This window comes from Panthera leo, chromosome D3, assembly GCF_018350215.1.
Source record: "Panthera leo isolate Ple1 chromosome D3, P.leo_Ple1_pat1.1, whole genome shotgun sequence".
Taxonomy (NCBI): domain Eukaryota; kingdom Metazoa; phylum Chordata; class Mammalia; order Carnivora; family Felidae; genus Panthera; species Panthera leo.
The window spans coordinates 27,491,613-27,513,285 of NC_056690.1; the positions used below are offsets into that span (position 1 = coordinate 27,491,613).

Here is a 21,673-nt window from a genome sequence, read left to right on the forward strand (position 1 = left end):
GGGGATTTCTGGAGGAAGAGCATTCCAGGCAAAGGGAACAGCAAGTGCAAAGGCCCTGAGGTAGGAGTGTGCCACTGGGTATGACAAACAGCTAGGGGGCCAGTGGGGCTGGAGTGGCATGAACAAGAAGGGTTGGCAGTCTTCCAAGGTCCTGTTTAGGCCTTGAAGTCCACTTAAAGGACTTGCATCCTGCCCTCAAGAGCCCCCTGGGTTTCAGCCCTCCTGTCACAGCTCAGAGCACGCCCTCTTGCTGAGGGGATTCAGAGTCCCCTTTTCTCCATTTGTCAGTGCCATAAGCCAGAGAAGATGATTTTGACTACCTTAGGGAAAAGAAAATAAGCTGGAAGGATAATGGGCATTCCCAGAGTCCAAGGGGGGCCTGGAGGACTGGGTTGAAAGCAAGGTAGCTCCAGAAAGAGAGACCCTTGGGAATAGTCGCCTGGCAAGGACAGAGTGGTTAGGGTGCCACCACTCAGGTGGAAGGAGCTCCAGCTGTTGGAGGTTCCCGTTCCAAGAAGGGAGCATCCTATTGGCCTGGCCTGAGACCTACGCCTGCTTCTTTCTGGGCAACGGGAGTCTCAGTCACAATCCCACCACCCCACTATCTCCAATGAGAGTCCCTGGGAAGCCCAGAGAATGTGAAATGGTTGCTTGGTAGCCAACCCCCCCCCCCCCATTATATTAGAACCATATATTGAGGACCTGCTGTGTGCCAGCCACTGCATTAAGGGCTTTAGGGTTTGGGTTGCCTGCTTTCAACACAACACGGACATAAGCCCAAGCTTCACTTTTGGCCTCTTAATATTATCTTCTTCAATATATTACATTGTGAAAGGCGAAATAAAATAGTCACTTATGTCAACAGGTTTTCAAATGGAGCCAGAGGCCAGTAAGGAGATGGGCCTTATGCACATCCTCACCGGTAGGAGAACCACAAATGTTGGAACCGGGCCAAACTGCAACTCTTCCAGGGACTCGGCCCAAACACCTGCAGCTTGCTATAGTAAGAGACCCCGCTTAGTGATAGCCTTAGAAACCAGTTACGGTCACCAAGTTTTGTTTCCTGCCACCAACACCAATCTTAGTCATCAGAATTCTTAGTAAATGACATATACAAGCATTCCCTTTTGTCTTCAAAAACCTTTTCCTTTTATTCCCTGGATGGGGGTGGGGAGGGTAGAGGCACTATTTTGGTTGCTGCCCAAATGTGTCTTTCCCAAACTGCAATTCTGAGACCCCAAATAAATAACTTTGTTTTTATTTCAGCTCTGCCTCTTCTCTCAGTTGACAGAGTTACATTGTGCATCGCTAAGTAGGAATGCACAAATGCTTTCTTCACAGCTTCTAGGCCTCTTCATTTTGATACAATTTGAAACCTGTGGGGGTGGTGGGCGGAGGAATTCAAGCACAGCACAAAGCATCTTGATATTGATCAACTCAATTCATCAGTTGTTAACTGAGATTCACCAACTGTTAACATTTGCTGCATTACCTTTATGTTCTCTGTCTCCCTCTTTTTACAACAAATTGCACACATTGATTGTATACATCTTGATGAATTTTCTCCTATGCACTCACCTGTAATACCATCACTATAACGAAGGTACTAAACATATTCATCACCTCCAGAAATGGATGTGTGTTCTTTCGTGGTTATTTATTTCTTTGGGTAGGAACGTGTAGCATGTGATCTATCTCCTGGAAGCAGAGGCGTGGGAACAAGGTGTGGGAGGGAAACATGAAGGAAGCAGAGAGGGAGCAATTGATGTGATTTTATGCAAGGTGGTGTAGACAACCATCCCTTTTACCCAGGTTTCTCCATTACTTTGCAGAGGCCTGTTAATTATTCCTCTTCTCATCCTTTCCCTCTCTGTGATCATTTCTTCATTATCTTTGCAAAGATTCTCGGCGCTTTCTTTTTGTCTTCATTAGGCTTCTTGGTGGTTTAGCCGCTTAGCTGCTATCTTGATTTCTTAAAGAACCACCTTAGTTTTTTCACCTTCCATTTTGTCAGCCTCTTCCATTAGGTTTATTTTGGTGTGTGATTGTGTCTTCTCATTTCAGGTGTAAATAAATACATACATACGTAAGTTCATGCAAGAATGTGTGTGTAGATCCAGTATATGTACAAACTGTATATCCAAATTACATTTAGTTATCTACTGCTTTTTGACTGTGTATCCCCAGTTTTCCAACTTAAATACCACCTTCTCTCCCACTGCCCTCCTTTCCTTTTTTTTTTTTTTTTTTTTGCCCAGAAAGAACACTGGCAGATTCCTGCATGTCATCAGGAAGGTAATGATAATCAGATCAACTCTGTGGCATTTGGGGCTGTTTATAAGAGTTATAAGTCAGGGGCGCCTGGGTGGCTCAGTCAGTTGAGCATCCGACTTTGGCTCAGGTCATGATTTCGCGGTCCGTGAGTTTGAGCCCTGCATTAGGCTCTGTGCTGAGAGCTTGGAGCCTGGAATCTGCTTCAGATTCTGTGTCTCCCTCTCTCTGCCCCTCCCCCACTCATGCTCTGTCTGTCTCTCTCTCTCTGTCTCTCTTTCTCTCTCTCTGTCAAAAATAAATAAACTTTAAAGAAAAAAAAAAGAGTTATAAGTCAGTCAGACTTCCCAGGGATTCATCATTAAATGTAATCATTAATGCATCCATCGATTCTCTCTTAACATATGAATTGAGTGCCTAGTCTTGGTCGGGTACTGTTATCTCCATTGGAGAAAGAGCAGAGAAAGAACAGATCCTTTCCCTGAGGCCCTTCTATTCTGTTGGTGAAAGACCAGTCATAATTAGTGATGTAGACTCTATGGAGCTCAGGAACAAATTCAGTGCATGACCCGTTAATGCCAGTGGGCAGAATATGGTACAACTTTTCTGAAAGGCATGAGAGAAGACTTACTGGGAAGAGTCCCAAGTGCCATGAAGAGGCAGCTCCTTACTGAAGGATGCATCTCAGGTGTGCTTAATACTAAGAACCTGCTATACCCAAGGACTGGGCTGGACTCAGGGCAGGACACCAAGTCCATAAGTGATGTCTGGGAGTCTCATCCAATTTGCTCTTCCAGAGTTTTCTCCTCTTCTTCTCCCTACACCCTCTCTCAGGTTACCCTCCACCAGACAAACCAGAATCTGAAACCAGAACACTCAGTACACATGGCCCCCACCATGGGGGGTACACATGCCCCCTCAGAGGGCACCTGAGCCAGTTTCTAGGGTGCTCTCTATACAGCAACCTGGATACCCCCAAACATCTTCCTTGGAATCACTTACGAGCACAAGGATTTTCCGGGAAAACCTTAGTGAAGACTCTGCAACTCAGAAGAACTAAATCGATGTCTAAATTCAATCCAACCTCAGAGTCACCAGGCAACAGCATTTATTATATTCTGGAACTTAATGCACTGACTCAAAAACTCATTTGAAGGAACAGCCAGGGATGTTCAAGTGCTTAGCCAATTTAGGCTTTTCTAGTCTTTAGAATACTTTCAAGGTCAAGGAACAAAACATCATGTTACTGGTACACCAGACAAAGCAGAACTGAGTTTGGAATTAGAGCCAAAGGAACACACAGGTTTCTGCAGAATTACCATGGGACTTCAAAGCAGGGGCAAGGTTAGGATTATTTTAGAAATGGTGTCAGATAACTCTCTCTGAATTAAAATGACTGTCCAGTGGAAACTAATGGAATGCTGTTATGCTAACTAGAATTAAAATTAAAAAGTTAAACAATGAAATGGGTATCCAGTGTGTGCATCAAGGATTTAAATGCAAGACAATGCAATTACAAAAATTAAAGAATTAGTGAATTAAAAAACAATTTTAAGTGGCAAAGTCAAAGAATGATAGAAACTTGGAAGCAATGGACAAAAAAGCCTGATTCAACAACAACAAAAAAAAATTTTTTAATTACCCCAATACTTAAAAGCTTACAAATCACTGCAAACCCACTTGTAGGGATCTAGGCCAAGGAGACGATGATGGAGGAGCCTAGATTTGGATCCAAAGATAGTCACAGTGGTTACAATGTAGTTTTATTGGAAGCAGTGGGGAACTGGTTAAAATATTAAGTGGTAAGGGCCTAAGTTTCTGGAGCTCCATGTGCACCTCGTTTGGTGAAGTCACCTGGCAGGTTAAGGGGGGGATGGTTGGTAGGGGAGGTAGGGTGGGGCAGGAGTGCGGGCAGAACCACTCACGCCCATCCCCCTGAGACTCAGAGCACCTTTGAAACCGCCAGGTGCACTACTAGGTAGGCCTCATTTGGGCCCGGATGGAGGCGGTGCCTGAAGGGGTTGGGCCGGCAGGGTTGAAATAGAAATGAGGGTGGGGGCTGGTCGGGCCTTGCTGACTGTGGGAGCGTCCCGCAAGGAGGCCAGGCTAGACCTACTGCCCTTCGGTGGCCGTGGCGAGGTACAGGGCCAGTCCCGGGAAAGGCTGACCCTTTCAGAGAGGAGCTTTGCCCCTCTGACCCAGCGGATGTCAGCGCTCAGGCGCTGCGGGGCTGAAAGAGGAACCCTAGGCTACAGGGCATGAAAGAAGGCAACTAACACCCCACAGATCAGACTAATACTTCAGGAGGAAGGAAGGAAGGTGAGTTGTGTCAGCGGAGTCAGGGAAGGGTGACCCATTCAGGTGGCGGTGGCCCTGGGTGTGTGTGCCTGTGGGTGTGGGGTGTGGTGTGTGTGGGTGTGTGGGTGTGTGTGTGTGTGTGTGTGTGCGCGCGCGCGCCAGGGGGTAGGCGGTAGGTGTGAATTCCGTGCGCACTGGACTCCTACAAGCAAGCAGGGTAACCCACAGTGACCTGTCACTTGGTGTGGGGGAAAAAAATCCTAGTCAATAATTTTCTGCACATCTCTAAGAATATTTTACCAGGTTCCCTTTTACCACAGGATCCTTCTCTGACAAGTTGGCAGCTAGCAGTCTTTTTGGTGTGATTGGAAAACACGTGTAGTTAGCAACCTGATGCCTTCTTCAAAGTCCTGGTTTGTAGAAGGTGACCAGACAACTACCTAGAGAAGTCTAACATAACTGTGTCCCCTTCCAGGGTCTGTCCCCTTCAGGACAGTAATGTCAGGTCGGGCCAGGACCCGAGCCCGAGGCCGCGCGCGAGGTCGGGCGCCCTCTCAACCCGCCCCGCCGCCGGGAGCCGCCGCGCCTCCGCCGCCGGGAGCCGCCGCGCCTCCGCCGCCGGGAGCCGCCGCGCCTCCGCCGCCGGGAGCCGCCGCGCCTCCGCCGCCGGGAGCCGCCGCGCCTCCGCCGCCGGGAGCCGCCACAGCGGTGAGCACAATGGCCTGTTCACTCTCTTTGGTGCAAAAGATGCTTTATCTTCCTCAGCTACTGCTTCCTTCTCACGCGTTTTCTCATATGCAAATATGCCCTAGATTCCTCTCTTGACCCCAAACTCTTCCTGCACACCAACATCCAGGAAACACTGTCCTCTCCCAATTTTCCAAAAAATATCTGCCATCTGACAATGTGTCACCACCTCTGTTATTACCTTCTGGTCCAAGCCACCAGCATCCCTTGCTGCACGTGGCAAGTGGTCTCCAAACTGGTCTTCTTGCTTCCACCCTGGTCGTTCCTTCTGCCTGTTTCCCAGCACACAGAACCATATAAATCGGTCCATGCAGTTCCTCTGCCTGACATCCTGTAAAGGTTCCCATTTTCTTAGTCAGAGGCACATCTGAGATGGCTTCCCTCCTGGGGTGCACCTGTGGCTCATTCCATTAAGCCCCGACTTCAGCTCAAATCATGATCTCACGGTTTGTAGGTTTGAGCCCCAAGTGTGACCGTGCAGAGCCCGCTTTGGATCCTCTGTCTTCCTCTCTCTCTCTCTCTCTCTCTCTCTCTCTGACCCTCCCCTGCTTGTTCTCTCCCTCCCTCTCTCTCTCAAAAATAAACATTGAAAAAAATGGCCTCTCTCCCACCACCTCTCTGACCTAAGCTTCTCTACCTCGTGCTCACCTTGCAGCAGTCACATCGGCCACCTTGTTCTTTCTTGAACGTTTCTACAGTAGAAAATTTGCTCTTTCCTCTACCTATGGCTCGTATAACCTTGTAACTCACTCTCCTCTTTCCAGTTTTTGATTCATTGGCAACTTCTCACTGAGGGTCTTTGTCCCCCGTGAATTCAACCAGCCCCCTCACATCCCACCTTCTGGTAATACCCAGTTTTCTGTACTTTGCTTGGTTCTACATTTCTTCAATTCCTTAGCAATTAACACACTAACCTAGAGAAATCATGACTTTTATTTTCTGTCACTGGCATGTGAGCCTTTACAAGGGAACATGCTTCATGCCCTGGCAGTGCCTGGCACCTGGCAGGCAAGCCATTTAGGGATGATGAACAAACACCGTTACTATCACTCTTTATTTCTATCTCCTAAAACATACAGACCCAGCAAACTGGTCAAATTCAGCCTGGCCTCCAGCCACTGGAAAGTCCAGTGGTCAAGCCTGCACGACGAAGAAGACCAAGAAGAACACCTCAGCCTCCAAGTAAAGAGGGAAAGAGAGGGATATGGGGGCGGGGGGGGGGGGTGTTTAATACATGAGGGTGTACCACAGCCATAAAACTCTAGGCAGAGAACCTCAGTATGTTTTGGCAGGATGCGAAGAGTGTACAGCTTGCAACTATTTTTCATTTCTGCAATGAATTACCTGTCAGTGTTTTAGTCCCCTTCTATTTTAAGGTTTAGGAAAAAGAAATGGAGACTATTATCAATCAGACTAGCCAATTGTTCAAAAGAATTGCTTTTCAGATTTAGACAGTGCATGTGTATACAATAACTCCAAGTTAATTAAGAACTCTAGAAACCTTACTGTAAACCACTGTATGGAATGCTTGGGCAGCTCATCGGGCATCTCAGCATTTACCTTCATTTTATTTTCATAGGTGAAAGGTTATCATTATGCAGGTGTGCATGCAGCCTAATACTGATTGCCAAGGATTTGGCTCATATAATTACACCTCAAATCTGATTCTCTGATTTGCTGCTATTTTAGTTTTAAATTCTTACTAATTATGGTGAGAAGAGTTAATATGAGATCTACCCTGTAACATATTTTTAAGTGTACAATACAGTACTGTGAACTAGTGGCACAATGTTACACGGCAGCTATCTAGAACTTGCATAAGGGAAATTTTCCACCTGTTGAGTAGCAACTCCTCATTCCCCTCGCCGAATTGCACCATTCTACTACCTGCTTCTGTGACTTTGACTATTTTAGATGTCTTCTACCAGTGGAATTATGCAGGATCTGTCCTTCGAGGACTGGCTTATTTCACTTAGCATGATGTCCTCAAGATCATGCCTCCTATTGCAGGATTTCCTTTTTAAGGCTGAATCATATTCCACTGTGTGTATATACTGTATTAACTTTATCCATTCAGTCGTTGATGGGCATTCAGGTTGTTTCCAGGGCTTGGCTAGTTTTAACAAGGGCTGCAGCAAACATGGCTCTTTAAGATTCTAATTTCAATTCTTTGAAAGAATCCTCCAGAAGTGGGATTGCTGGATTGGTGGTTCTACCTTTAAGTGTTTGGGGAATCTCCATACTGTTTTCCATAGCAGCTATATCATTTTGTATTCTAAGAGGGTTCAGGTTTTTTGACATCTTCACTAACACTTGCTGTCTTTTTTTTTTGGGGGGGGGGAGGTTCTTCGTGTGTGCATGCATACTTTGTGTGCATGCATACTTTGTGTGCATGCATACTTTGTGTGCATGCATACTTTGTGTGCATGCATGCTTTGTGTGTGTGCACGTGTGCTTTGTGTGTGTGTGTGATATAATTGCCATACTTACGGATGGAAAGTGATAGCTCATTGTGGTTTTGATTTGCATTTCTCTGATGAATGACCTTGAGCATCTTTTCATATATCTGTTTGCCATTTATATGTCCTCTTTGGAGAGATGCCGATTCAGGTCCTTTCCCCATTAAAAAAAAAAAAAATTAGGTTATTAGGTATTTGGCTATTGAGTGGCAGAAGTTCCTTATTGTATTTTAAATTAACCCCTTATCAGATACATGGTTTGCAAATACTTTCTCCCATTCCATAAGTTGCCTTTCATTCTGTTGATTGATTCATTTGCTGTACAGAAAGTATTTAGTTTGAATTCCCACTTGTCTATTTTTGCTCCTGTTGCCTCTGCTTTTGGTATCCTCTGTTATAAATACGTTTATAATAAACTGAGACAAATTCCAGACCCCATAAGATGAAGTTATAAACATGAATATACAATATTAAGACACCTATTTTTATCACCTGTCACATCTCAGGGGTTATTAATATTTTATGTAAAGTATATTGTTATGTAGCAAGTACTAATGAATGATGCTTGCTGTTTTCTTTCACTGAAGTTTGAATATGATAAATTTGATTGCTGGGTGTGTCAGGAATTGAGAGTTTGATAAGTTTTTAAATGATTTTTATGTGTAAAATGAAATAAGTTTTTCTATTATGGAAATTCAGACTGTGTTTTTATAAGAGCATCATAAGCTGGGGATAATAGCTTCCAGAAGTAACATTTTGAAGAAAACCAGTTTGTGCAACCCAAAGCATGGACTGTATTACCCATTTATGGAGGTTTCTTTCATAATATGTGAAAGATTGCCTTGCACTGTGCTCCAAATATTGACCTTTAAAATAGTTAGATGAATATTACAATGTGATAAAAATAACATGAGAGCCTTTCCCAGTTGCTGTTAAAAAAAAAATCGATCAGTTGTTTTTTTAAAAAAAAATCATGAAACTGGCTTTTGATAAACAATTTTTTTTTTTTTAGTTTGTTTATGTAGAGAGAGGGAGAGAGCCAGAGCAGGGGAGGAGCAGAGAGAGAATCCCAAGCAGACTCCATGCTGTCAGCACAGAGCTCTGATGCAGGGCTCAAATTCAGGAACTGTGAAATAATGACCTGAGCTGAAACCAAGAGTCCTCAGCTTCATCCACTGAGGTCACTCAAACACCTCTCATGCATTTTTTTTTTTTTTTTTTTTTTGAAAGGGCTGTTTATTTAGTCAGCATTTTATGATGCCCACTAGAGGGCACTCTGGTATCAGGTGATTAGCCTATAAAGAAGTTAGAGAAAGGACAAAGTTTCTGATTTGAAGAAGCTTGCACTCTGAGCAAATACCGGATGAAAGGAGGCAAACACCATAGCAGCAATGAACGTGGTGCTAGGGTAGCCGCTGACATGGAATGGGGTCTTGTTGGGAAAGGCTTCTGGGTAACATTCACCTTTTCTGGTGATCATTACTGAACTACTGTTGTTTGGATCCTTTGACAACCCTGTTTTCTACCTCCAACAACCTCAACTTAAGTTGTACTTAACATTGTCCTTTGTTTACGTTTCCATTTGTTTTTTATATAAAATTCATGGTTTTTGCATTTGTTTCTGTGCAGAAGAACTTCAGCTGGGGGCTGGATTGCAGGCATTGTCACTGAAGGGGAAAAGAGGTATTGGAGCCATTTTTCAAGACCAGGTGGTGAATACCCGACAGTACTTGGAACATGTGAAAGACTCCACAACAGGTGTGCTGGCCTTTAACAACCTAATGTTATGGAATTGTTCGTGTTGATCTTGTTCTGAGGTTCATTTGTATTTGAGAGTCTTAGAGCTTCACCCCATCACTGTGAGTGGAGGTACCTTCCCACCTTCTCATGTTGTAATAACCTCCACCTTTGCAGAAATAGAGACCTATTTTGGGACCTGGATGTATTCTCCAGTTTTCTTTTCCTTTTATAGCAACTAAAATCAAATGACCCAGTTCTTTGGTTGTGTTGAGCCTTTTTTTTTTATGCTAAACACTATTACAAACAGTGGCTCCCCACTCACCCTCCCCATTTAGAAGCTTTGTGTTACAAGAAGTTTTCTTTTGATCTCTTGTTATTGTTAATTTAATATTTTAATCTTCTATTTTAACTCTAAATGTATGTTTGTGTGAGGATTCCTTTAAAAGGCTGGTACATATTCTGGGCATCAGGTGTGTGTAAGTGTTCATTACTTGTTCATGTCTTTGTTTGACCTAACTTAAGCTCTCAAGATCCTGGTGTCTACATTGTTTTGGGAGCGATTGGTCAACTTGTTTCATTATTGACATGTGGCTTGTTTTTTTCAGGAACGCAAGGTAGAGTGGTAAAGCTATTCACCAACCATTTCCGAGTGACCTCTCGCCCTGAACTCCTCACGTATAAGTATAACATTGATTACATGCCAGAGATTGAAGATGGAAAAGTTCGTACAGATTTGCTTTGCCAGCATAAACATGTAATTGGAGAGTGTCACATATTTGATGGGAACTCTTTATTACTGCCTCATAAACTACAAAAGCAGGTGAAGTAATGTTATTGGATATTTTCTTTTTCTTTAAGTTTATTCACTTATTTTGAGAAAGAGAAAGCACATGTAGGGGAGGAGCAGAGAGCAAGGGAGAGAGAATCCCAAGCAGGCTCTGCACTGACTGTGCAGGGCCACAGGGCTTGAATCCACAAAGCACGAGATCATGACCTGAGCTGAAGTCAAGAGTTGGGCACTTAACCAACTGAGCCATGCAGGCACTCCTGTTAGTGGACATTTTCTTGACCTTTGTTCTTTCTTTCTCTCACATTCTCCCTGTATTATAGCAAATATACCATTTTTATACAATGGTTCATGGAGACCTCTTGAAGATCTCTTGCCCATAGGATTTGTAACAAAACCCACATGCCATTTTTGGCTATCACTGATGTTCCCTCATGCCTCATTTTGGTGGTTAAAATAAATTTAGGAGCAAAATATATATTTTTTACCTTTTCAATGGCAAATAGGGCTCAAATGCTGATGAAGTATTGAATAAGTTTTTATTTCTTGTTCCAATACATCACACATGCATGCACATGCACACACAGAACTGGAAGGACTTAATATTCCATTTCTTTTCCTTAATTTAATATTTTTGAGAGTGAGCAATTGGGGGAGGGGCAGAGAGAAAGAATCTCAAGCAGGTTTGACACAGCACAGAGCCTGAAGTGGGGCTCAAACCCCTGAACCATGAGATCATAACCTGAGCTGAAATGAAAAGTCAGAGGCTTAACTGCTTGAGCCACCCAGGTGACCCTCTTCAATAAACTTAAAAATTTTTTTTTCCAATGTTTATTTTTGAGAGAGAGAGAGAGAGAGAGAGAGACAGGCAGAGACAGGCAGAGTGTGAGCAGGGGAGGGGCAGAGAGAGGGAGACACAGAATCTGAAGCTGGCTCCAGGCTCTGAGCTGTCAGCACAAAGCCCAGTATAGGGCTAGAGCACACAAATTGTGAGATCATGACCTGAGCTCAAGTCAGACATTTAACCGACTGAGCCACCCAGACACCCCACTTCAATAAACTTCTATATTTACCAAGTGCATAATTTACAGGAGCTTGTTTAAGTTAAAAAAAAAATCATTGTAAATATTTAATTCTGACCCCCATTTGGGTCTCCTAAATCCTATTTTCTACCTGCATGTGCCTCTGGGGGTTAAGATTGCTCCTGCCAGACATCCAAGTGACCTGTTGATTTGTGGTCTAGTAATGAGCATACTCTCCTTGGAAGGAGCACCAGACCTTTTTGTTTTTTCTTTACCTCAGAAAACAGAACTGGTCAGCCGATGGGGCAAAAAGATTGTGAAGGTCACCATTGAATTCTGCAGTGAACTCAAACCCACCTCACTGGACTGCTTACGTTATTACAACATTCTCTTTAGAAAGTGTGTTTGTAAGATTTCGTTTCCTTGAGATTTGGTTGCATGTTAGTGTGTCAGTGGCACTGCACATAGGTGTTTGGTCCTAGAATTTGTGTTCTCGATGTCTCCTCATGTTCTGGGAGGGCAAGCGATCTTTGAGATGAATCAGCACTTGAACCTCACCTAGATTTGAGTTTTGTTTGAGTTCTGTGGCTTATTGTTGACATTGTTCTTCCTGCCTACCCCACATCACATGCCTGCTCCCTGTCTAGGGAGGGGCAGATGTCAACTGTGCACAGCGATGCCTCTTTCTCCCTGGGGTAAATGTGCATTTGTTTTCTTTTCCAAGTGTTTGTTTATTTTTGTAAGAGAGATAGAGCACGAGGGGGGAGGGGCAGAGAGAGAGAGACACAGAATCCGAAGCAGGATCCAGGCTCTGAGCTGTCAGCACAGAGCCCAGTGTGGGGCTTGAGCCCTCAGTGCAAGATCATGCCCTGAGCCAAAGTCTGGTACTTAACTGACTCAGCCAAGCAGGCACCCCTACATTTGTTTGGTGTTCTACACTTATGGTGATGCACAAATAGTGAAAATGAAAATTGGAGGCACATAGTCTGCAAAAGAGGTTTCAGTTCATTTCTGGGGATGAAGGACCTTCTGATGACCTTCCCATGACCTTTTGTTGTAGATTATGTAAAGGAGGGGAAAATGGAGGTTCAAGGGGCTTTAATATCTACCTTACAATGTCATTTACTTGTTGTATCAGGCACTTCCTGTTAATTGTTTGTAAAACAAAGTCACTTGTAGATTTCTTTCCCCCAGTGTATCTCCGTGTTTGTTAGTAAATGCTTAATAATATTCACTGTGGTTTCAATGAAATCCATTCTTCCAATTTCTAGAATTTTGAAGATGATGGATTTGAAGCAAGTTGGTCGCAACTATTACAACGAGAATGAGGCCACGGAGTTCCTCAATCATAAGTACACAGTGGAAAGTTTCACATTCTACAGACCTGACCATAGAAGCATTTGAGAAAGTTACTCTCATTTGAAGCAGTAGGATTTACAAGTGATGGTCTTTTCAGTGGTACCCACTGGCCATGAACGATTAAGTTAGATTTTAATGTAAATTTGAATCGAAGTGAAAAGATTCACTCTTACAATCCTAGAGTGATAAGCATAAACCTTGAGGTATTCGGTAGTTATATAAACCTCATAAGAAGTCTAAATCTTCTAAAATTTGGATAATAAATTTCTCTTAAATACTTTCTTTTTTTTTATTTTTATTTTTTTATTTTTTAATATATGAAATTTACTGTCAAATTGGTTTCCATACAACACCCAGTGCTCATCCCAAAAGGTGCCCTCCTCAATACCCATCACCCACCCTGCCCTCCCTCCCACCCCCCATCAACCCTCAGTTTGTTCTCAGTTTTTAACAGTCTCTTATGCTTTGGCTCTCTCCCACTCATAGTAATTATAGCTACATGTATGTATGTATATATATTGTGTATATGTTTATAATTTATACACCTATATCCTATATATTCTCACATACGTATGTACGTGTGTGGATATAGGTATGTGAGCCTGTGGGTGATAACAATATGGTTTAACAAAGAGGGTGTAAGAGTTATAACTAGCACATCAGGTAAATCTCTATTGGAAAGGTCCTTTAAAAGATCAGTTCTTACTAAAAATAAGAAATTGAAACTGCTTGACTCCTAAGCACCAGTTTTAGACCCCAAGTTCCAACCCTGGGACACTTGCTTCTTTGTTCAGAGCTTGGACTTTGACCCTTACATCTAATGTATTCTGTTTGCAGGCTGGTAATCTGGCCTGGATATAGTACTTCTATTCTTGAGTATGAAACCAGCATTACCCTCTGTGCTGATGTGAACCATAAACTGCTCCGAATGCAAACTGCTTATGATCTAATAATGCATGTTGATAACAAATCCCAAAGGAAAGATGCTAAGGAAATTTCTAAAGAATTAGTTGGATCAATTGTTTTTACAAAGTAAGTGATTTTTTTTAATTAATTTTTTAATGTTTGTTTGTTTGTTTGTTTGTTTGGAGAGAAAAACAGAGTGGGGGAGGGGCAGAAAGAGAGAGAGAGAGACAGACAGAATCCGAAGCAGATTCCAGGCTCTGCACTGTCAGCACAGAGCCTGATGTGGGGCTTGAACCCACGAACCATGAGATCATGACCTGAGCTGAAGTCGGACACTTAACCAACTGTGACACCCACATGTCCTGTAAGTCTGCTTTTTAAAAACCTATCCAATCACTGAGAACTTTTCCCCCCATAAGAGATGGTCCTATAGTTTTCAAATCACTAAACATTAAAGATCAGAAGCAGAAATAGCATGGAAATGGTGAGAATCCATCCATGCTTTTCTCATCTGGCTATACAGCATGAGAAAAAGATAAGTTTCAGTTGTAGATTTTGCTGTTCTTGTGATTCCTGATGTTGATCCAGTCACCTGCTCTGAACCCTCTCTCACATGTAACAGAATATGCTCCTTCCAAATTTCTTTTCTCTTGCTTTGTGCCTAACTATTTTTAAAAATCAGGGCTTAATTATAATCCATTAGCAAATTTCCGCTTGACGGAAGTGTTTTAATCTTCCTCTAGACCAGACATTTTAAGCTGAAGAGCGTGGATGTAAAACTGCTTGGCCAGCATCATCTTAGGAGTCCTCAACTTTATTCTTCCCAATTTCAAAATTTACTACAAAGCTCTAGGAATCAGGACAGTGGGTACTGGTATGAAGATAGACCTAAAAATCAATGGAATAGAACTGAGAATCCTGGAGTTAACCCTCACATTTACAGTCCATGATTTTTTTTCAACAAATGTCAAGACTGCTTTCTTGGGGAAGGAATACTCTTTTCCTCAAATATTGCTGGGACCACTGGATATCCACCTGGCCCTTCCTCACAGAAGATACAAAATTAACTCCAATTTATCCCCAAAATTAACTCAAAATAGACCTAAATGTAAGAGTTAAAACTATAAAATTCCTAGAAGAAAATCTAGGAGTAAATTTTCTTGACTTTGAGTTAGGCAAAACCTTATAAAATAAAATGCCAACAGAGAAGGGATGACAGAAGGAAAATATAAATTGGACTTCACCAAATTAAAAACTTTCTTTCTTTAAAGTAAAAAAAAAAAGAAAAAGAAAAAGAAAGAAAAAAAAGGAGAGAATGAGAGAACATTTGAAATCACATATCTCCTAAATAACTTGCATCTCCATATGTAAGAAATGTTTACAAGTCAATAATTAAAAGAGAACCTAACTTTTATTTATTTTTTCAACCCAACTTTCAAAAAATGGGCAAAGGATCTGAATAGACAAGCCTCCAAAGAAAATACACAAATGGCCAATAATCACATGAAAAGAAACTCAATATTATTGGCCATCAGGGAAATGCAAAGTCAAACCACAAGCAAATACCTGTTCATACTATGATGGCTTAATTTGAAAAGGCAGAGATTAAGTGTTGGCAACGATGTGAAAAAGTTGGAACCAACAGTCACATACTGCTGGTAGAAGTAAAAATGGTGTGGTCTCTTTGGAAAACAGGATGGTCCTTTCTCAATATGCTAAATATAATGTCACCATATGAGCCAGAAATCTATTCCTAGTTTTATACCCAAGAGAAATGAAAACCTATGTCTACCAGAATTGATACATGAATGTCCATAACCTCATTATTCATAATAGCTCAAAGGTGTTAACAACTCAAATGTTCACCAACTGCTAAATGGAAAAATAAAAATGTATATCCATAAAATAGTGTGTCATTTGGCAACAAAAATGAATGAAATACCAATACATGCTACGGCATAGATAAACCTTGAAAAATAGTACACTAAGTGGAAGAAGGCTGTCAGGAAAGGTCACATACTGTATCATTCAATTCATGTGAAATAAGGTGGGTAGGCAAATGTATAGGATTTACAACTCTGTGAATATACTAAAACCATTGGATTGTACCCTTACATAGGTGAATTATATGTCATATGAATTTACTAAAGTGGATATATCCTGAAATTTCTTGTAGGATTTAAAGCTTCTCACTTCTTACATGATCCCATGCCATAAATATGTTAGGAATAATACTATATGTTGTGACCATTCCACAGGTATAACAATAGAACTTATCGAGTGGATGCTATTAATTGGGAGGAGACTCCCAGAAGTACGTTTAAGAAATCAGGTGGTGAGGAAATCACCTTTGTAGACTACTACAAGGAGGTAGGAAATCTCCTGTCTTTCAATGTATTTAAATCTCATTTTTTTCTTATTATGTAGTCAAATATGTCTCATAAAAATACATGTGCAATATAGAGTCTTATATGTTAGGTTATAATAATATAACATACTATTTTAACCTATAACATATATAATAATCTATTATAAAATTTCTCCTTAGAGGTATTGTAACTTGACAGATCTATTATCCATGCATTCGAGTGCCTCATATACAGGGTAATGTCACATGATTAGAATGGCTCCAATATGGCCTCTACCGTGGGCCTAAGAAGAGGCTATGGTAGTTTGAAACATGTTGATGGATCATTGGGTAGAAAATAGAATATGGCAAGACTTCATATATGAACACTTTCCTTATATAGAAGTTTGAGCCCTATAGAATTTGGTTTGAAAAGAAGAAACAAATGACTAATTACCATCTGGAAGGATGCCAGCTGTGTGCTGAATCTCAGAACTCATGGATTCCTCAATCTTTGTTCACAAAGACATAAGTAAACTTAGTTTGGTGCACAAAGATACAGTAGTTGACGAGATTAGTCTTCTAGCTTTGGCAGATGAGAAAAAGGAATTACAGATATCTGTAGCAAATGGAAAGAACTTATAAATATTTTTTTAAAAACAGCTTGTATTTTTATACTGGAATCCAAACCATGGCTACTTGGAACCACCAAGGCTACACAGCCCTCTGGCATCCCTTCAAGGGGATGGTGCTATTACATTATCCTCACTTGTGCTTCATACTTAGTTCTTGTTCATTCAATCCAAAAAAGCACTTAATGAGTGCCCATTACACATCTTGGGTATACATTGGTAAGACCACTGAGTTGTCTGTTCTTAAGGAACTTGCATCCTTATGGCAGGAAGAGAGACAGCAGACAAGACTATTCTAAGGATTATGAGGGATATATCCAGATAATTAAAATTGAGAGGTATTATGGACAGTGTCTGGTGGTTCAGAGTGGGAGGTCATGGAAAGCTCTGAGAAGCTGGTATGTGAATGTCTGAAAGGAGCAAGCTGTGTGCAAATGAGGGAGAAGAGAAAAGGCCCCACTTTCCAGATGGGCAAGATGTATCCAGATCCCAAACAAGGCTAGATTATTCTGTGAAGAAGTGCACATGGTTGCGGGGAGGACATCCTTGGGTTGTAGGATATGAAATCAGAGGATGAAGTGGGGGCCACGTTGTATAAAGTTCTGTCCACGGAGACAAATCAGATATTGTGAGGTGTTATACAGATGGATGAAGTGATATATTTTATTTTACAGATATGTGTCTAATTACAAGGAATGGGCTGTATGTGGGTAAAAAGGGAGGCAGAGTCATCAGTGAGGAGGTGGCTAAGTCACTTTAGGTCAATGATAATGGTGACCGGAATTAGGGTGGGAGAGGTAGGAAGTGAGTGGATGCCAGAGTTATTTACTACAACGGGGGAGTCGGTGTGAGGAGATTAGGGATTTTTGGGTTGACTTAGGCTCTGATGGAGGTGGTAGATGGAGATACCAGGCTGATATTTGCTTGTTCATTCTCCAAATTTGACCTTAAATGTCATTGATTGAGAAGAGCCATGCTGGGTATCCAGAGTACATCCACCCCACCCCCACACCAACCTGAAACCTCAGGCCTCTGTGGGGTCCCCCTGTTCTGTTGTGCTCTTGCATTTCATAGCATCTATCCCAATTTGGAATTCTGTATTTGAGTGGTTATTTTACGAATCTCTCCCCTCTCTGTAGACAGAGTTCCACCAGGGCAGGACAATGTTGGTTTTGCTCCTTGTAAATACCTCTTCTGTCTTACACCATGACTAGCACATAGAAGTTCAAATATATATAGGTTGTAGTAAATTCACACATGCTGGCATCACAGAGCAGTGGGTTTGGGAATAATTAGAGGATTTGTCACATGAAGACAAACTACCTTCTTGGCACGAGTTGATAGGCAGGAGCCTTGGATGTAAAAGAAACATAAGATTGTGGTTTCAGCAGGTTTAATTGAGGAAAAAAACCAGACGGGCTGAAATATTCGAAACGACTTGAGTCGTCTTGGGATGCCCTGGTGGGAACTCAGTCTAATGACAGATGGCAATTTAGTTGTCCTGTTGTCATGAGATCTAGAAAAATCCTGGAATCCATCGATGAGCCCTTAGAAGGAAAGTACAATCCTGGCCTTCAAAAAAGATTTCATAATGCTGCAAAGAAGGACCACAGAACTCCTGTTTAGGTGCAGAAGTTGATGTTGGAGGAGGAGATCCTTCTAGGATGTTGCATGGCAGCTATGGGAAATAAGAGGTGTGTTTCCCAAAGTTTTTGACAGGAAGAATAGCTCGTCCAAAGGCTTTGATAGATGAGGCCCTAAAACGATGCCATGATTCTACACACATGTAGATACCTGCACAAGCTTGGGCCTTAAGACTCTAGAACCAGGAAAGTGGGGGTGAATCCCAGCTGTCTTTCAAATAACTAAAGACCACTGTAAGGGTGGAAAAAAAACCATATATAGTCTGCAATGAGATCATAAGAATTAAAAGCAATAGTTCAGCTTAAGAGAAAAAGAGCCATGAACACTGGATGTGAAGTTTTGTCTCAGGTAGGAACTCCTTTGGAGTTCTCAGGATGTTTAGCAGGCAGATAACACCAGAATTCATGTGGCTAACTTCTTACTGATGAGGACCTTGCTGATCGGCATGGAAGGATCTATGAAGAACCATTGCTGTGTGTTAGAGAGTAAAGGCAGTTTGTGGCATGGAAATTGCAACCCAGGGGTAGGATGTCTTGGCAAATATCTCTTCCTCCTGGAAGCAGGGACTGAGAGTTTAGGGGAAATGATGCAGGAGGCATGTTGGGAATAGATGTGGAATTGCAACTCTAAAAAGTTGACTGGGTTTGTTGTCCACCCCTTCATTTGGGAATCCTCTTGAAAGTTCTCAAGTATGTTTGAGGAATCTTTAAGACAGTGCTGTAGTGAGAAATACAGATCCTAAGAGACTGTCATATGTTTACATATATGTAGTGAAAGGATGGTACAATGACCCCCAATATAATGTCTGTAAGAATCCCTCTCTCCTTGGCTACGTGTGTTGATAGAGGGAAAAAAAGAGGCCATCTGTGGGACGTCTAACTAAGAGAATATTAAGGGTATCTTTAATGCGTTCTTAAACTTGAGGAAACCGTATCACCAGCACACCCCCAGGCCTCTGTTGGTGACCCCAAAATGCACTTCTATACATATTTATGTGACTTTGCTGAGGCTTCACTTATAGTTACACCAGTGTTCTTTCTTGTTTCTGTTGAGCAGCAACATGGTCTAGTGGTTACTGACCTAACTCAACCACTTTTGGTCAGCAAAGGCAAATGGAAAAAGAGCCAACAGGACACACCCCATGAGCCTATAATGCTGGTTCCTGAGCTATGCTACCTGACAGGTACTACAGATTTATGCAGTCTTCAGAGAAGTCCACCCCTTTTAAGCCCCAGGTGTTAGGATGTAGAAGTACTGGCTTTTCATAATACTCCATATGGCCCAGAGCTGCATTCTCTCTGCTGGTTCTTCCTCTTGCAGATACAGTGGTCAAGGCTTCTCTCGTGTAAATCTATTCTTGCTTCTTTAGCTATATCTTTTCTAAACTTTTTTTTTTGTAAAGGTCTAACAGATGAAATGCGTAAAGACTACAGAGTGATGAGAGACTTGGCTATGCATACAAGGTTGGATCCAGAAAAAAGGCAGCATGAATTACGAAGATTCATGAATATTGTACAAAAGTAAGTGTTATTTTTCTGTGTGTGTGTGTGTGTGTGTGTGTGTGTGTGTGTGTGTCCTGAAGCGGAGACTGCGTAGAACCCCTGGCATCTCAGATTCTCCAACTAAAATGTGACAGTTGGGACAAAGACGATATCTTGGGGGAAACAACTCTATTTTTTTCTGTCAATGCAAAGTTAGGGGAAGTCTGGAGGGGGAGAATGATATAGAAAGATCCTAAGACCCTGCACAAATGTGAGAGCAAAGACATCATGATTTCGGGGTACCAGGGACCTTCTTTGTACCATGTCAGCACAGAGGACAATAGAAGATATCTTTAGATTAGAGGAGAATTTTATAAGTGGATCATTGCCTTTGCTTATTTCGTTTGGATTGATTTTTGGAAATTTTAACTTTCAGAAATAAGAGTGCACAAAGGGAACTCCAACTTTGGGATTTGAAATTTGACCCCAACTTCGTGTCCTTCTCAGGAAGAATTATGAAAGAAGTAAGAATTCTTCAAGGAAGCAGAGCGGTAAGACCATTTCAAAGTGGCCATGTTTCACTTACTCATTTAGTTATTTGAGGTCAGGTGAATAATAATGCAGAGGAACTCACTCAGGTCAATACCTGGGACTACTCTCTCTTCTTGGGTTACCTGTCCTTTCTCTATGAGACAGTAAGCAGATGTTCAATGAGAATGCATGTAACGTGGTTGGCATGTAGTAAACTGTGTTTTATCTTTATTAGTACTGTGGACATTGCTCATGGCAAAATTATCTTCCAAATGCATCCTTACGAGTCAACTACCTAGAACCAAAACAGCCCAGAATGACCCATGATGGAATTCCAGTATTACTAACCTCTATCTTAAGGAAAAAGATATCATTCAGTTATGACTGAAGTTTAAAACTGTAGTGTTTCAATACGAAGTAGCACAGATTTACGATGGAAAGGCTCTTCGATGATGTATAAAACTTCATTAAAAAAATATATATGTATATATGTCTGTCTGTCTGTCTGTCTGTCTTGGAATTCTCTTCCAGTTCAACTCCCATCCACAATTTGCAGATTGGTCAAAAGAAACTAGAAGTGGACCTTTACTCAATGTGAAGTCACTAGATCATTGGCTAGTGCTATATCCTAGGAGAAATTATGGAGCAGCCTTGTCCTTGCTACAGAGCCTACGGAAAGTTACACCCACCATGGGCATAGCTATGAGAGACGCAAAAATGTAAGTATGGCAGAAATTATATCCAATTTAAAAATTAGTTGTCAGCAAGGGGTGCCTGGGTGGCTCAGTCAGTTAAGTGTCTGACTTCGGCTCAGGTCATGATCTTACAGCTAGTGAGTTTGAGCCCCACGTCAGGCTCTGTGCTGACAGCTTGGAGCCTGGAGCCTGCTTCGGATTCGGTGTCTCCCTCTCTCTGCCCCTCCCCCGCTCACACTCTGTGTGTGTCTCTCTCTCTCTCTCTCTCTCTCTCTCTCTCTCAAAAAATAAACATTAAAAAAAAATTTAAAAGCAGTTATCAATCTAAAATTGAAATCAGAAGATACTAAGTTATAGGAATCAGTCACTTCATCAAAATGAAAGTTTGTAAACAAAAAAGTCTATCCTAGTCAACAGGTATTAAAATAGGCTTTTGTGATATATGGTTTGTGGCTATTGGGATACATGTTGAGGAAGCTAAAAATTGACCTTATTTTTAAGAACAAACTTTCAACTGAAGTACTTAACATAGTATCTTGTTTTATCTTACATCATGCTTCATTGGTTGCATAAAATGTTACATGTTCACTATTTGTCACCTTTTGAATAGAGTATATATACTTATTTTCTAGGCTTGAAGTAAATGATACAGTCCAATCCTATACAACCATCTTAGAAAACCATGTGTCATCCAAAACACAGATGGTAAGTGTCTATTATATATGTGTATATATATATATTTATATATATACAT

General features: G+C 41.6%; 1 protein-coding gene across 1 annotated transcript in view; it reads left to right on the forward strand.

Moving 5' to 3' along the window:
- The first annotated feature begins 897 nt into the window (after positions 1-897).
- The window catches only part of PIWIL3 (piwi like RNA-mediated gene silencing 3), a 33,726-nt gene continuing 12,950 nt past the window's right edge, over positions 898-21,673 (forward strand). Inside the window, exons 1-14 of the mRNA XM_042909671.1 lie at positions 898-922; positions 5,085-5,277; positions 6,396-6,498; positions 9,434-9,533; positions 10,121-10,335; positions 11,605-11,723; positions 12,596-12,676; positions 13,521-13,715; positions 15,848-15,959; positions 19,269-19,395; positions 19,615-19,732; positions 20,130-20,244; positions 20,756-20,943; positions 21,552-21,624. Coding sequence (XP_042765605.1) covers positions 898-922; positions 5,085-5,277; positions 6,396-6,498; positions 9,434-9,533; positions 10,121-10,335; positions 11,605-11,723; positions 12,596-12,676; positions 13,521-13,715; positions 15,848-15,959; positions 19,269-19,395; positions 19,615-19,732; positions 20,130-20,244; positions 20,756-20,943; positions 21,552-21,624 — 1,764 coding nt within the window. The remainder of the gene's footprint in view (positions 923-5,084; positions 5,278-6,395; positions 6,499-9,433; positions 9,534-10,120; positions 10,336-11,604; positions 11,724-12,595; positions 12,677-13,520; positions 13,716-15,847; positions 15,960-19,268; positions 19,396-19,614; positions 19,733-20,129; positions 20,245-20,755; positions 20,944-21,551; positions 21,625-21,673) is intronic.